At 42.5% G+C, this 14,864-nt stretch overlaps 1 protein-coding gene across 4 annotated transcripts in view; it reads left to right on the top strand.

The window, feature by feature from the left end:
- Positions 1–14,864, top strand: part of PAK3 (p21 (RAC1) activated kinase 3) — a 198,896-nt gene that overhangs the window by 159,517 nt on the left and 24,515 nt on the right. For all 4 annotated transcript variants that reach the window (XM_055817910.1, XM_005238245.4, XM_055817909.1 and 1 more), the window contains exons 2-5: positions 1,133–1,329; positions 7,636–7,736; positions 12,467–12,620; positions 14,191–14,228. In XM_055817910.1, coding sequence (XP_055673885.1) covers positions 1,155–1,329; positions 7,636–7,736; positions 12,467–12,620; positions 14,191–14,228 — 468 coding nt within the window. In that variant the 5' untranslated portion in view covers positions 1,133–1,154. The remainder of the gene's footprint in view (positions 1–1,132; positions 1,330–7,635; positions 7,737–12,466; positions 12,621–14,190; positions 14,229–14,864) is intronic.

Raw genomic sequence — 14,864 nt, 5'->3', positions numbered from 1 at the left:
GCCTGGCAGCTTTACCTGACTGAAGTGAGAGCAGCAGTGCTGTTACCAGTTGAGCTTCAGGACTTCTTTGCGTAAGCGACAGTTACCATGTTTGGCTGATACTTCTGAAAAAATAATAATAAAAAATCCCCCTACGATTTCCATAGCTGAAAAACATAAGTTGCTTCATATTTTTTTATTATTATACTTTTATTTGAATTGAAGAAAGAGCTTGTTTCTTAAACCAGCTGCTTAACCCAGACTTGAATTTTAGTATTTAAGATACACTAGAAAGATGAGGAATTTGAGAAGTCTTACCTGCCTGGTGTTTTCCCAGCTTATGAAAGTTTTGTAACCATTTCTGGGTTGCTTTTTTTCACCTTAGGTCAGTACCCATGTTGTTTGTGGTCAACAAAAGATCATACGTATCCACTCCTTGCTGATATACCATACGTGGGACTTTATGGTTGCACTTACTCAAAGCTGTGCCACAAACAACCCTGTGGTGACAGGCCTGTGTGGTAGCAGGACAAAAAGAGAAGACTTTAACTGTTTTCAGGATGTGATAATTTTTCTTAGGTTTTGATGGATTTTAAAGCAAACACGTGCTCTACTTTTATGTGCAAGAAAGTTTTTCATTGGTACTTCTGAAAGAATTTCCTTGGGGAAGGTCATTCCTTCTGAAGCCCCACAGTCCCAGGTCTAAACTCTCTCTGAACACAGCAGGAAGAGAACAGAGATCTTTCTGCTGGCTGTCCATATCCCCCCAACATGCTCCTTGTTTCTTACATCATAAAAATGGTTCACTACGATACCAGGTAGTTTCAGTAAAACATTTAAATTTTCCTTTGTAAGTCTGATTTTAGAGGAAAATTCGGATTGTAAACAACTGCAAGAGAAAAGTTGTAAATAAAGGTTTAAAAAGGCTATAATGGAGAGAAAAAAAGCTTTTCTTTTTTTGGTAATACAGTAATTTTTAGGAATTGGCTGTTGCATTTATTTATAGCAACCAGCGGTAACCTTATTCAGAGCAAACGTCTAATAGAGAGGTTTCTTTACTCCACCAGAAGGCGTTTCTTGCCCTCTTCCCTCCCCAGGACCCCAGCCTTGGCATCCTTACTTGACAGGCATGCTTTCTGTTCTGCTTTTGCAGGAGGCTGTGAGGGCTGCTGAAGATGTCCGATAGTCTGGATATTGAAGAGAAACCTCCAGCCCCACCGTTGAGAATGAACAGCAACAATCGCGATTCTTCAGCACTAAACCACAGTTCAAAACCGCTCCCCATGGCCCCTGAGGAGAAGAACAAGAAAGCCAGGCTTCGCTCCATCTTCCCAGGAGGAGGGGATAAAAGTAAAGTATCAGCAGTGTGAATGGGTGGCTACGTCTCTGTTTGCTTTCTGTTGGTTGGTCGTGGCCGTCTTCCTGCCGCTGTTTTCTTTCTGTTTCAGCTGCAGAATCTGGTAAAGTCCTTCCAAAGCCTTCTGTGCCAAATACTCTAGTAACATGTTTCAGAAGAGGAGGAGGTGTTCAGTCAGTTACTTTGCTGTCTTGGAAAAGCCAGTAAAACGTGCACACATTGTGGGACTTGCCTTTTAAAAATAACTTTATAGTTGAGCTGGGGAATCCTTTCCTTTGGATTTTGCTTTGCATTTGCAGTAAAAGCAGAGATGAGGTGGTGTACTTTTGAAAATACCTTTGCAGAAATGAAAGGCAACATGCCTGACACTCTGGGGGTTGTTTTAAATGCACTTACATTCCAGGAACAGGAACAAGGCTCTTGCTTTTTGCTTTTGCAGTGAGAGTGGATGCAGAATTGGCTTGGTTTAAAACCTGCTAGGTGTGGTTACAGCAAGAGTCTTTTAAATGTACAGGAAACAGCATTTCAGTTCCCATTCTTTGAAATGCATGTGCAGAAAAGGGAGTTGGTTTGAGTTAGTGTATTTACAGAATTCAGGGAAGAGATCTTTTTTGTAATGCGGTAGGAACTGGTGGGCTTCACCCACAAGTGCTGAGGGAGCTGATGTCTTTGCAAGGCCACTCTTGATTATCTTTGAAAAGTTATGGTGACTGGGGGATGTTTCTGGTGTCTGTAAGACAGCAAATGTCACTTCTGTCTTTAAGAAGGAGGATCTGGGGAACTGTGGGCCAGTTAGTCTCACCTTGGTCCTTGGGAAACTAGTGGAGCAAGTCCTCGTGGAAACCATTTCCACACACATGAAGGATAAGAATGTGTTTGGGAATAGTCAGCACAGCTTTACGAAGGGGAGTATATGCTGAGGCATACTGACAGCCTCCTACCACGAGATGACAGGCTTGGTGGTGAAGGGAGTGCAGCGTGTTGTTCCTACTTTAGTAAGGAGTTCAATGCACCTTCCCATAGCATCCTCACAGTCAAACCGATGAAGTACCATCTGGATAAGCTGACAGCGAGGTGGACTGAAAACTGGCTGAAATGCTGGGCTCAGAGGGTTGTGACCAGCAGCATGAAATCCAGCTGCATTTTAAGGGGGATTCTGCCTTCAATGTGTGTCACTGTTCCTCCAAGTGGAGCTCAGAACTAAGGAACTGCGGTCATTCCCTTGCAGCTCCAGCTCACCGGCACTGCTCGTGAGCCTCTTCCATGGGTCACGGGAGCAGCTGGAGGTGGGTCTGGCATTCTGAACTCCTCACTGGCAGCAGGAGGCACAATTCCAGCCCCATTCCTCCCCTGGTCAGGTGCAGTCCTGATGCTTCCTCTCATGCGAAGGCTGTGGCTGGATGGGCCCGTTCCTCAGGCAGACCTGGCCTAAGGTTGCTCTGCAGAGTGCTTCCCAAAATGTCCCCTTCTCAGAGCAAAACTAATTTTCAGTTGATTCTTTTTAAAGGCCAAAAGTAAAATCTCTCCCTGCTTGTTTAATTCCTGGGAGGATTTGGGTCAGTTCTTCCCTGGCTGCCAGCAGGATGGTATCACGCCTCTCTGAGGGAACGTTTCTTCGGTAGGAGGTGCAGCGTGAAGTGCATGCAGAAACGGGGAGATCCAGAAACAACCCCTCCTGGAAATGATCAGTAACATAAAAAATGTAATTAACACCAGTCAGAGCAATCTTGAGAAACATACAAGTACCATGATTTTAAATGTGACTGTGAGGCAAGGTAAGCTAAGGGTTACAGCTTGGTCTTTGTTGGGTGGAATAATAAATGGAGGAAGTTTAGCTTGGCTGGCCAAGCCCCTTCAGGTCACTTCATCTCAGGGTTGGTTTGTGGGTCAGAGTATCAGCTGGCCTGTACGTGCTTCACAGACTGTGACACATTTTTGAGAGTCCTGCTTATAAAGCTGAAGATGATTGATGTGGCTGCTCTGGGCTGGTGCAGTGCTTGCAGCATCTCACAACTTTATATTAATAGTCCACCACTGGTACTAGCGAACAGAGTATGAAGAAAACACCATGACAGAGTGTTTCTGTCTGAACCTGCAGGAACTTTGTCTTTCACTTGCTTGCCAGACAGGAGGGATGCAAGGATGGATATGCTGCGGTGTGTTCTCTCCATGGCAATGGTGCATGCTGGGACTGCTGTGCTCAGGGAACAGGAATCTTTCATAGTCACTCTCCTGTTGGAATGTAGAGGTTTCAGTTAGGGTTTGAGCACTTCTTTGTTTAAAACCCTGTTTTGGTAAGCTGTGATGACTCTCTGGGACCTATCTGTGCTTCTGCAGTTGAAACAAGCCACTTAGGCATTAGTGTCTTGCTCCTTCCCATAGCACCTGACCTCCTGGCTGTCCTTGGTATAGCTCCTCTCAGCCTTGTCTCTGGGATGAAGTACCCCATTTCCTGGGGGCAGGAAGCCAAGGCAGGCAGCTGACATACGTTTCCAGTGTCATGTGGGCAGTCTGTGTGGAACAAGGAGCTGAACCTGTTCCCCCATAGCTGAGGCTGAAGCTGTGAAATTGGCCTGCCTTCCTCAGAGCTGATGATGGTGATGGGAACTGTGGTGGAGTTCATAGCGTTAGTGTTTCCTTTCAGCAGCGCTTGTTACCTCAGGAGAATTGAGAGCAGAAAGAAATTACTTGCATCCTTCTGGTTGTTTGATACAGCCTTGTTCTTCTTTCATTAAACCGCCTGTAATTGCTGTGCTATGAAATAAATTAATACTGTGTGTGAGCTGGTGGCTCCATGAAGGCACTGTAGAGCATTCAACCTAAAGCAACGCGAGGGGAGGGCCCACCACAGCTCCGATGCCCCTTTCAGCTTGAGAGGGTACATCCTTGTCAAGATTTCTGGGTGAATAATGGTACTTCCACGGAAGCTGCTCTAAACTTAGCTGCAGATGGGAGCGGCATCTGACCTTCACTCATCTGATTGCCTCCTGTACAGAAAAACAAGAGAAGAGGGAAGGAGAGAAACCCAGTGGGTTAAGATTAATGGAGGAGAAAGAAAAGGACAAGGCTGCTGCAGTAGGACAGGAGGAGCAGGGCAGGAAGGATGCTGGGAGGGACAGTGGGGGAAGGGATGGAGGAAAGAGCAGAATGTGATGAGGAGGCAAGCAAACAGGAGGGCATAAGCGTGAGGTCAAACCCTTCCTTCTTCTTTGGAGAAAAGCTATCAGTTAGCTGGGTCACATTTTGCTCCCAAACAACTGCTTTGTTAACATAATAATGATGATGGTGATGCAGACTGCGTGAGACCAAACACTCTTTCCTTGGAGTCTTTTAATCTGTAATTGCTGCTGAGGTGGTGTGGGTGACCCTCATGGCTAACTGCTGTGCAGCAGGAGTGTATTGCGAGGGGCATTTATAAGAAAATCAAATAGGAATGTCCAGGATAAAACCCTCAAATCCAGTCAGTCGCTGCTTCAAGTCAGTCGTGCCTTTTCATATCATTTTGCCAACTTATGTGAAATAGAAGTGATTTGAGTTGCAGGGCACAGGGAGAAGTGTCAAAGCTTTCAGACGGGAGAGGGGCAAGGGTGCTGCAAGGAGATGTTTAATTCTGTATTTAGTTCATAGTTTATCAGCATTTGGACCATAGGTTTATACCTGCAGTCTGGTAGGCAGAGGTCCCTGAAGCAGATGTGCCAGATCTTGGGGAATGAGCTGGAACGCTTGTCCTCCAGCAGAAGAGGCCTGAAATGGACAAGTGCTGCTTTTGATAGAATGTTTTCTGTAATGCCTTATTTTGCTTTTAGATTTGGCTGTTGCTTTAAACTGAGTTTGATGATCCTTTAAATCTAATTTTCACTGCATATGCTTGGAAACGATGAGGTAGGAGAAGCCAGTTTTGTTGTCTGCAATAGAAAGCTATATGTGCTGAACGGGGGTGACATCCTGTAACTGGCAACATCTATCCTGAAAGCTGAACAACATAATCTTAGAGATAAAAGAAGGGGGAGAGCATTTGCATTTGTATTTGATATATTGCTGCCATCTTTACTGAATGCTAAATGAAAATAATTCATCAATTAACATTGTGCAGGGGTGTGCAGTACAGACAAAAGGTGACAGTGAATTATTTAATGAGGATAAATGCAACAATGCAGAGAAAGGATTAAAAACATCCAAAATCCTCTAGACTATAATTATGAGGAGCAGCACATCTTCCAACTAAAGGAGGCTGGGAGGCAGAGTAAGAAATATGTGCAAAGGGAGGCCTTGTGGAGCTATCTGTGAGCAAAGACAGACCCTGGGCGGGAGGGGTGCTGATACAGGGTTCAGCCTTTGGATGAGACCCCTAGGTAAAGTTAGGAAGCTGGCAAACGTAATACTAAAACACCAAAGGAAGATGTTAATTAAAAGTCTGTGAGCATAGTAGTGCTTTATGTTAGAAGGCTTATGTGCCAGAAGATAAATTCAGCAAAGCTCCATCCTGGTTGATACTGGTAGAAGGGGATGCTTGCTTTTGAAATAAGACACGTGCAGGCTTGTCTTCATCTGTTTTTGATGTGCATAGCATGACTGTCACTGGTGCTGCACTGAGGGAGTACAGGACCTGAACAAACTGCTCCTTTCTCTCCTGTTGATGCATAATTATGGCGTGTGTGTTCGTTTTCATATTCCCGTTAATGTATGGTGATCCGCTGGCCTTTAGAGATCCTGATACAGAGTATCGTGGTGATAGGCGCAGCATAAACCTTTTGTGTATCTCTGGGCTTTTCACAACTGCTGGCATGAAGTCGCGTCACATCACGTCTATAGAGCCAGCCTGCTCAGGACCACGGTGAGGGTATGTAAACCAGACACGCATTAAATGGGCGAGAAGGGCAGCAGAGAGAGGTGGGATGCTGGGGAGCAGAGCGCTTCCTTTAAAGATGTGACGTGGTGTGACCTTTTTGTATCCTACATGAGCACTTTATGCATGTCTTATTTCCTGAGTTAGCGTTAATAACTTCCGCATACTGCACGTGGGCACTGTAACATTTGTTCTGTTCCAATCATTTAGCATTTTTCCATTGAAATGACAAATGTATTTGGTGGAATGGCAGTTGCCCTCTGGGCTGTTCCAGGTGTACCACTGGCACTAGAGAAGATGCTATAAATAACTCTGTACTGTATTATTCAACCATGTGGTAGTTAGTCTTGGAGCATGCTGGTTCTCCAGGGAAGCCAAATATTTCAGGTACCTGCCAGAGAGATGTTTGAATGTGGGTTTATGCTGTGTTTATCTGGGTGTTTGGGAGTTGTCCAGAATTGGCATTATTGTCACCATTTTTCAGAGAAATCTCGCTTGAACATGGATTCTTGATGCATCAGAGTGAAGGCAGCTTCTCACAGCCTTTATTCCACTCACTCTTTATCAGGGTCAATAAAACTGGGCTGAAGTGAGATTTGTTGATAGTAAAAAGCACAGGAGATGGATGACCCGAGGGATGTTACTTTAAAAAGGTGTTATAATACAAGGGAGATAAGAAACATATGCAGATCGACTGACTCCAAGTCTGTCCTTCAGTAAGGTACTCCACACTCTGTGAGTACTGGTGGAGTGATTTAAAACCAAGGAATTCCTGGAAACTAATGAAGTTTGGGTGTTATGGTTATTTGTCTTAGTTGTGAGCTCAGATGAAGCTTTTCCAATGGCATTTTTTGCTGTGCAGATTCTGTGGTTTCTAATACAGAGCTGCTGCTTCTTCAGCCTTTTACTCAGAAAGGTGTCTTCTCCTGAGCAGCCTGTTTTCACGGAACTTGTAGGAACCTGGTTATGTTAAGAAACTTATCTCTGATTTGGCTGAGTTTGACACTAGGTCCAAAGTGTGTGGAGGAAAGACACACATGCACACAGGCGTGCACCTGCATGTCCTGGGGTGCTTCTGCAGGAACCCACAGAGCAAAGTCAAACACGAGTCAGTTGCTAGATATGGAAAAAGTGACGAAAAAAAGAACTGCTAATAGCAATCGTACTGGTTAGAGATAGCCTAAGAAGGCTACTTCATGAACAGCTTGCTTTGGCAGCTGTGACACTCGATTGGAAGAAACACAAAATGAAATGACACCTAGATGTTCCAGACCTTCCCCCACAGGGCTCGACAGTTAGGCTGGTGGTGTATTAGTTTGTGTCTGTTTGTCAAGTAAGATGGGCGTTAATGATTTTCTGCTTCTGAAATGCTATTTTGCGAACACCTGATTGTGAAAATTTTTGAATGAAAAGCTGTGCAGAGAATAAGTGCGTGTTAACGTTTTGCCTCTAGCCAACAAGAAGAAAGAGAAAGAACGTCCTGAGATATCTCTTCCTTCAGACTTCGAACATACCATTCATGTGGGATTTGATGCCGTCACTGGAGAATTCACAGTAAGTAACTGCTGAATTGTGTGCTTACCAGAGATTCTAGTTTCTTGATGGTCAAATAGCCTCCTGTTGCCAGAAACGTCAGATGACAGCAGTCAGGCTGTGAAGAAAGAGACTTTTATTTGCTGGGCTTAGGGTTTGGGGTGTTTTACTTCTGATTCAGGCTGCTTTTTTTTTCTCCAAGGATTGTCAGCAGAGTGTCTGTGGAAAATGAAATCTTGGAAGAATGTAGGTGTATGCTTTTACCAGTCCCACAAGCTGCTACAGGGCTTGGTTATTCAGTGTCTTTGGAAAAGCATAAAAAACCCTCACACATGTACATAATATATGTCTTGCTATGGACAGTCAGACCCAAAGCGCAAAGTCCAGCTGCTCTGCAGACAGCCCTTGGAGACACCCAGAAAGAGGCAGCATTGTGGAAGTCCATTCATTTTAATTTAGTGTCCTTCAAGATACGTCCATAGACTAGGTGACCAGACAGTTCCTAGCCTTTATGTATCAATAAAATAGTAGTCAGCTTTTTCTACTTATATCATGACAAAGCGTATGAAGTGTTGAGAAAAATGAGTCTGATGGAAGCTCCTTGAAGTGTGCAGGGGGCTTCAAAGCATTTTCTCTCAGACTACTAGTTAGGTGCTGAAACCATTAATCCTTAACTCTAAGATGGCCGTAAGCTTACGTTTGGTTGAGCTGTGGAGGTGAGAGGAAGCATTAGCAACTCTGTACCATCAGTAGTACCCTGTGAGCTAAGTGGTCAGACTGTGTTATCACCATGTGTCAAATGGTAAAGTGTGCTAGTACTGACTGGCTGCATACACCAAACAGGATGGGACAAATCATTTGCCTGGGCAAAGGATGGTTAATTTTCCGAGTGTGAGCCCTAAGTGTGATCTCTTCATCACTTCCTACTTTGATTGCTCCCTTTGCTCCTCAGAAACATTTCTTGAAGCTGGAAACTTTCTGTATGCTACAGTAGCAATAGCAATAACAACAATAACAATAGAAGAAAAACCCACACATTTAATGAAAGCATGTCTTCAAAAGAGTAGTGAAATTGAATTATCCTTAGTAATTAGGAAATACAGCTACACTGAAAATATGTGGATTACTTAATTAGCCTTTTTAAAATAGATGTCGCTTACAAAATCTTACTTCAAAATTTCTGTGCCAAACCCTAGGGCTTGATTAAATGCTCGTTTTAAAAGCCCGGATGTGGTCATTTTTCATCAGAAACTTAACATAAAGCTTTCAGAATTGTGTTTTCCCTACTATTTATCCTGGTTTTCCTCTTCCCCCACCCCACCCCCACCCCCTGTAGTCACTTTATTGTTCAGATTAATCTTCAGTGCCATTCTCTTTGCCTTGGTATCATATTATACATTCTGTTACTTTCTCCCTTTTGTGTTTGCATCCCTTCTTCTTGTCTAGCTTTTCTTTCCTTCCTTCTTCATTTCACTGTTCTCCCCACTGAATGTTCAGTTGTTCTTATTCTATATTTGTTCTTCCTTTCAGCCTTCTGCCTTTATTTCTACCCTGTGCTTCAGACTTTTTCCTTCTGGCTCAATGCAAATGCGATGGGTCACAATCGTGGTCTCTCGTAGACTAACTGGTGGTGAGGATCCCAGTTAGTTTCACGTCCCTGCCAGCTGGAACAAAAAGGAGGGATGTCGAGGTTAACACACTTCAGTTCTAAGCACAAGCACTCTCTATCAGTACTTCAGAGATAACGGTTTGGATTGATTTGAATGTTATTATTATCATCCGGTGTGTCAAAACAGTCTCTAGCATCAGAGATTTTTTTGTGTGGGTGTGTGTCAGATGCCAGCAGCACAGGTCCTGGACTTTTATAGAACAAAACGATTGTGCGTGGCTAAAGATGTCCACCTTTATTGCTATAGCACAATTTTTTCTTAATATCCTTCTCCCTTTCAAAACAGTGGACATTAGACGGCTGCTGTTTTACAATTGCACAATATTTCTACAATAATACTTGTTCCTACAGTGTGGAAGTGCAGTGCTGTGGTTTGAGAAGGCGCTAACCAATTTGAAACAAACCAAAGGGACAGGTGTCGTCCTCCATGCAGCTTGCCAGGGTAGGACTTAACACTGTAGTCCTTAGTGGAGTGAAATGTCAAAGCAAGGGGATTTTTGTACCATTAAGAACTAGCTATCAGCTCCCAACTAACGCTAGATGCGTTACGTTACATGAGGCATGTTTGATTTGTCCCAACCTGGATACAACCCACGTATCAGCTGGGTAGCCATGTGGTAAGTGTGTCCTGCTGAAGGGACTGCCACTTGCCATATCATGTAAAAATATTCCCGCTGTCTAGTGATCACACCGTCTGTCTCTTTCAAAAGTTTGGAAGTGCCATGGGAATGTCCAATAAATGTGCAAATATATATGGGGTTTGGTTTTTTTGTTTCAGATTATTACAGTTGTCATGCCAGTAGCGTCTGCTCCACTGGTTATGTGCATTGCATTGGGCCATTTTCTGACACCCCCAGTCACCCCCCAGATGCATTACCTGGTTGCTGTTAGTTGCATCTCCAGTCAGTTGCATGGTCTCCTGAGTATCCGGCTTTCAGGCTTGAGCACCAAGCTGTGTTGTTGCTCATGAAATACGTTGTATCTCCATTTCACTGTGCTTGGAGCAACCGCATTCGCTAAGAAGTAGGGCTTTTAAAGCTCAAAGTGGAATTGGTTGGAAACTGTTGGGTGGGAGCATGCTGCTAGAGCTTTATGTTGATTTATTTTGAAGAAACAGTTGCATTTTCTGAATGGAGGAAGAAGCGTGGTTTGCAGGGCTTTGGGGAGTGCGTTTTGTAAGGCATGCGTTTTTGAAAGAGTTTCCTGATCCCTAGTCTAGAAGGAAATGTGGTCACCCACCAAACTTTTAAAGTTTCAAGATTCTGACATTAGCAAGTGGGAGAAAGTTTTGGCTATAGATGTGAAGAAGTTGCACGCTGTTAATCGAATCAAGCATTTCTTTAGAATTGGCCTGATTTTCAGTCACACATAGATTGTTTCTGTTACGACAATACACGACCTCCCAGTGTGAAAACCGAGTTGGACCAGCTGCTTTTTCCACTGCACTTTGACTCGGGCACTGGCCAATTGTGATCTCAGGGCTGGAGAACCATTGGAAAAAACCTGGTGTAGAGCCATTCAAAAATGCTGACCTGGCTTTCAAAACTAGACAAATAGCAAAAGCCCGGATCTTTCTCTATTATAACTTTTTCTTTTTTAATGAAGAAAAGAAATCATGGGTAATTTTTCCTCAGTAATGTATTTTTATGAGGGAAAGAAAAACTGATTTATAAAAGAGAGGAGGGGGAATGATGCTTCCAAACTTTGGAACAGTTGTGATTTTTCCGTTTTCCTAAGCCTGCCTTCCTGTAGCCTGTCCACCACCTAATCTGTTTGGTATCTACCTCGTAACTCCCATTTTAGATGGGACTTCCCCATTTTGGCCCATTGGTTTCTTCCTACCACCTTCTAAGTTGTCCCACATCCTGTTTTAACTTTCTTTTCTTTCTTTATTTACGTCCATTACAGCCAGATCTCTATGGCTCACAGATGTGCACAGGGAAGCTCCCAGAGGTGCGTCACAGGCCCAAAAGAATCTTGCATCAAAATGCTTCTTTGAGATGTCATAGCACTGCAGCAGCAGGTTGATGTGTGTGCAGTAGATTTGTTGCTTGGCTTATCCCACTTTTTTTTCATTAATCCTAAACTTTGGAGGCCCATGTCACACATTGTTTTGTGGAGAACTTCTTAGGCAGAAGCTGTATTTAAGTGTTTACCTAGATTGGGGTGGCGCCAAGGCGAAGTGTAAATGTACTTCAGGTGTAGCTTTTCATTCAGTAAGCCCTAGAATTCGCTGATAGATGTTGGCTGTGCAGTAAATGGGGAAAATTACAGGCTTTCAGATTTAGGAAATTATACTGGATATTTAAAGCAATTTTTCACCGATACAATTTCAATGCAGAGTTGCGGCTTTCAGCAATTGGATCAATTTTCAAATGCCACCCTCACTCATAAGATGTCCTAGAATTCATCCAAGGCTTTGGCACTCTCAGCCTGTTTTTGGAGTCCCTGGTTTCTGCATATTTACAGTAGAGAACCTACAGCGCTACAGGAGCTCAAGAAAGGAGACATCCTTAGCAGCAGTGGTACAACTCAGTGTTACAATTTTGAGAATTTAAATGCAGATTCTTAACCCCGCAGTGTTCCCTGGTATGCTGAAAATGAATTGTATCAGGGTGGGGTTTACCTTTCAATCGGACAGCAGCGATCATTTCAGCAAAATGTGTTTGTGTTATTAAGCATTAAAAATCCAGTGTAAAGCTCCTAAAATACACTGTGTTGTCCACAAATTTAGAATAGTCTTGTTATGTCTGCACTGAATCACCAGGAAAACAAGCTAAGCCTTAAATCATTATTTCATGGAAGAGCAGAGTTGATTTAAAGATGAGTTTCATGCACTTTTTTTCCTATCACAGTCATAACTTTCTTTTCTTTTTAAAGTTGGATCCTGGTTTTAGCTCTGTATTTTGATAGAGAAGAGAATGATTGCATCTAACGTATAAGCTATTAATTTTAATCGTAAGGTGTCAATCAAAATTTCTGAAAAGTAATCTTACAGGTAGCATGGGATCTTGGTAAAGATCTGTGAGGCCACAGCTGTTAAATATTCTAAATCTGCGTTCTTTCCACTTGACATCTACAGGGCATTCCAGAGCAGTGGGCCAGGCTACTACAGACCTCCAACATAACTAAACTGGAGCAGAAGAAGAACCCACAAGCTGTCCTAGATGTTCTCAAATTTTATGATTCCAAAGAAACAGTTAACAACCAGAAATATATGAGCTTTACGTCAGGAGGTAAGTAGATCTCACTGCGCAAAAGGGAGCGTCAGGCCAGAGTTCAACATTCAAGCGGTCAAGAAGCAACCTTAAAAAATTCCGCTTTGTGGAATAGTCCTGAAATGAATTATATTTCTCCTTTTGTCCCCTAAATGTCATTGAAACTGCAACTTTTCTTTGTCAGTTGTTTTTAGAACGAAGGTCATGTTTACTTTTTCTTTCTTTGCATCCGTGTTCCTTCTCAGCGTTCACAGTGGGGTGTAGGCTATACTTGTTTCGTGCATTTTGTGAGTTGCTCTTGGATCCTTTGAGCAACAGGTTATGGACTATGGGGATTTTTGGTGATCCTTTGTGATACAGGAGAATTTTCAAGGGTTGTTTTATGTTACTGGTGGCGAAGTTGTTTGGTTTTTTTTACTGTGCATAAATTTGCAAACAGTTCTGGAATGGCTGCTATTGTGATGTCAAGACATGTTGCTCCAGTAGGATGAGATGGAATGCTGGGTATCCAGGGCAGTCTCTGCTGCTTACTCATTCAGGGAAGAGACTCATTTAGGTGTTCCTGTCCAAATTTTTCCTATTATTTTACTTTTGCTGGACTCCACAGCCAGGCTGGTGAGACACCTAGGAAGTAAGTAGAGGTTTTTACTAGGTGTGGCATATCTGGCCTTTGTATCCATGTGTTCCTTTGCTTTTCCTGGACAACTGAGTTGTTTTAAACAGAAATACTATTAAGATACCATTAGTTTGGTAAAGCTCATGTTAGCAGCTTCAGCTAATAAGGGGGTGTCCCTGTCCAATGGGGTATGGACAGCATTTGTAGTTTAACCTGCAGTGATTCAGTTCCCTACGCGTAATAGCATGTGGCAGTAGGATCTGTAATTTCCTCAGGTTGCTGGTTCAGCTAATACAACTTCCAAAATGAAGACTGGGACAGCTTCTCAGAAGTCCTCCTGAAACCTGTGCAGTTATCTCCAGAATTGACTAATGCTTATTTTGACAGAAAGCATATTTTTTCTAAATTGCATAATGAAGAGATTTGACTGTCTAACATGACGCTTAATGTTTCCTAAAATAGCACTTATTTTTGTGATGAAATGCAAAATTCAAAACAGTTAACGTATGCTCCTGAACTCAGGAGCTGTTACTGTGCTCTCAGAGTAGAACTGCCGCAGCTAAGGGGGGTTTGGGGGAAGCTTTTATGGGGAAATATTTTCAGCAAGCTAAAGAGAATCAATGCATGCAATTTATTTTTCTTTTTTTTAAAAAAAAAAAAAAAAAGCTGCTTTAGCTCTTGGGCAGAACAGAACTATTGACTTTTACAGAACAATTTGCATTTTCATGACCAAGTTTCTATTTGTTTTGTTTACTGGCAAAACAGGGCAAAAAAATAGGCACAAGAAACGGTAGACGAATAACTTAGTATATTGTCCTGTTATCTTGCTTGCTATGTAAAATACCTGTTGCTGCTGGAGGGGTGTTGTGAAAAAAAAAAATGCTATCTGTTTGGATTTACTTGTTCTGTGGGATTCCCCACAACAGGCAGTTTTGTAACAGCATCTGGTTAATTTTCCCTTGCACATTGCAGATAAAAGCGCCCGTGGATACATAGAAGGCCATCCTTCGGTGAGTGTGAAAGTAACCTTTTCCTTGCATAGTGTGTAAGAATTGTGGAGCAAGCTTGAGCTTTGCCTTTTAGGATAGAGTGCCAGCCTTGTAGGCAGAGAGAAAGTACGTTTTAGTGTCTTTGCAGTGGAAAAGGAATCACTGGCTGTTTTCTAATTTTCTGTTTAAGGACTCTTAGATAGGTGAAAGTCTGGTTTTGCAGACAGAAGATTGCTTGCTGTTCTTAGCCATGGTGATACATAATTCGCAACAATATGCAATACTGTCTAATTAGCCCATTTTAATTTAGTTTTAACAACTAAGAATCTCCTCCTATTAAATTTTACCATTTATCATTAGTACAGCTGAATATGTAGCTGAATATAAATAAGGTTATAATTGATATGTAACTCACTGGAACCATTGAAAGAAAGTTTTAAATAATCATCCACTCTAATTAATACTGGATTGCCATAGCAATCCCAGAGATGTAGTCATGACAGCATCATTAATGTTGACCAGGTTTATTAGTGTTAATGTTAATGCATTAAATAGAAAATGACTGAATGGGGGTTTGGCCTTTATTTTCAAGTGTTAAGCAACTTAATTTTAGGTTTGTGATTGCACAGCAAGGGCTGTGTATAATGAAATGGAAAT

Source organism: Falco peregrinus, chromosome 13 (genome assembly GCF_023634155.1).
Source record: "Falco peregrinus isolate bFalPer1 chromosome 13, bFalPer1.pri, whole genome shotgun sequence".
Lineage (NCBI taxonomy): Eukaryota > Metazoa > Chordata > Aves > Falconiformes > Falconidae > Falco > Falco peregrinus.
This window is presented reverse-complemented; position numbering and strand designations above follow the sequence as displayed.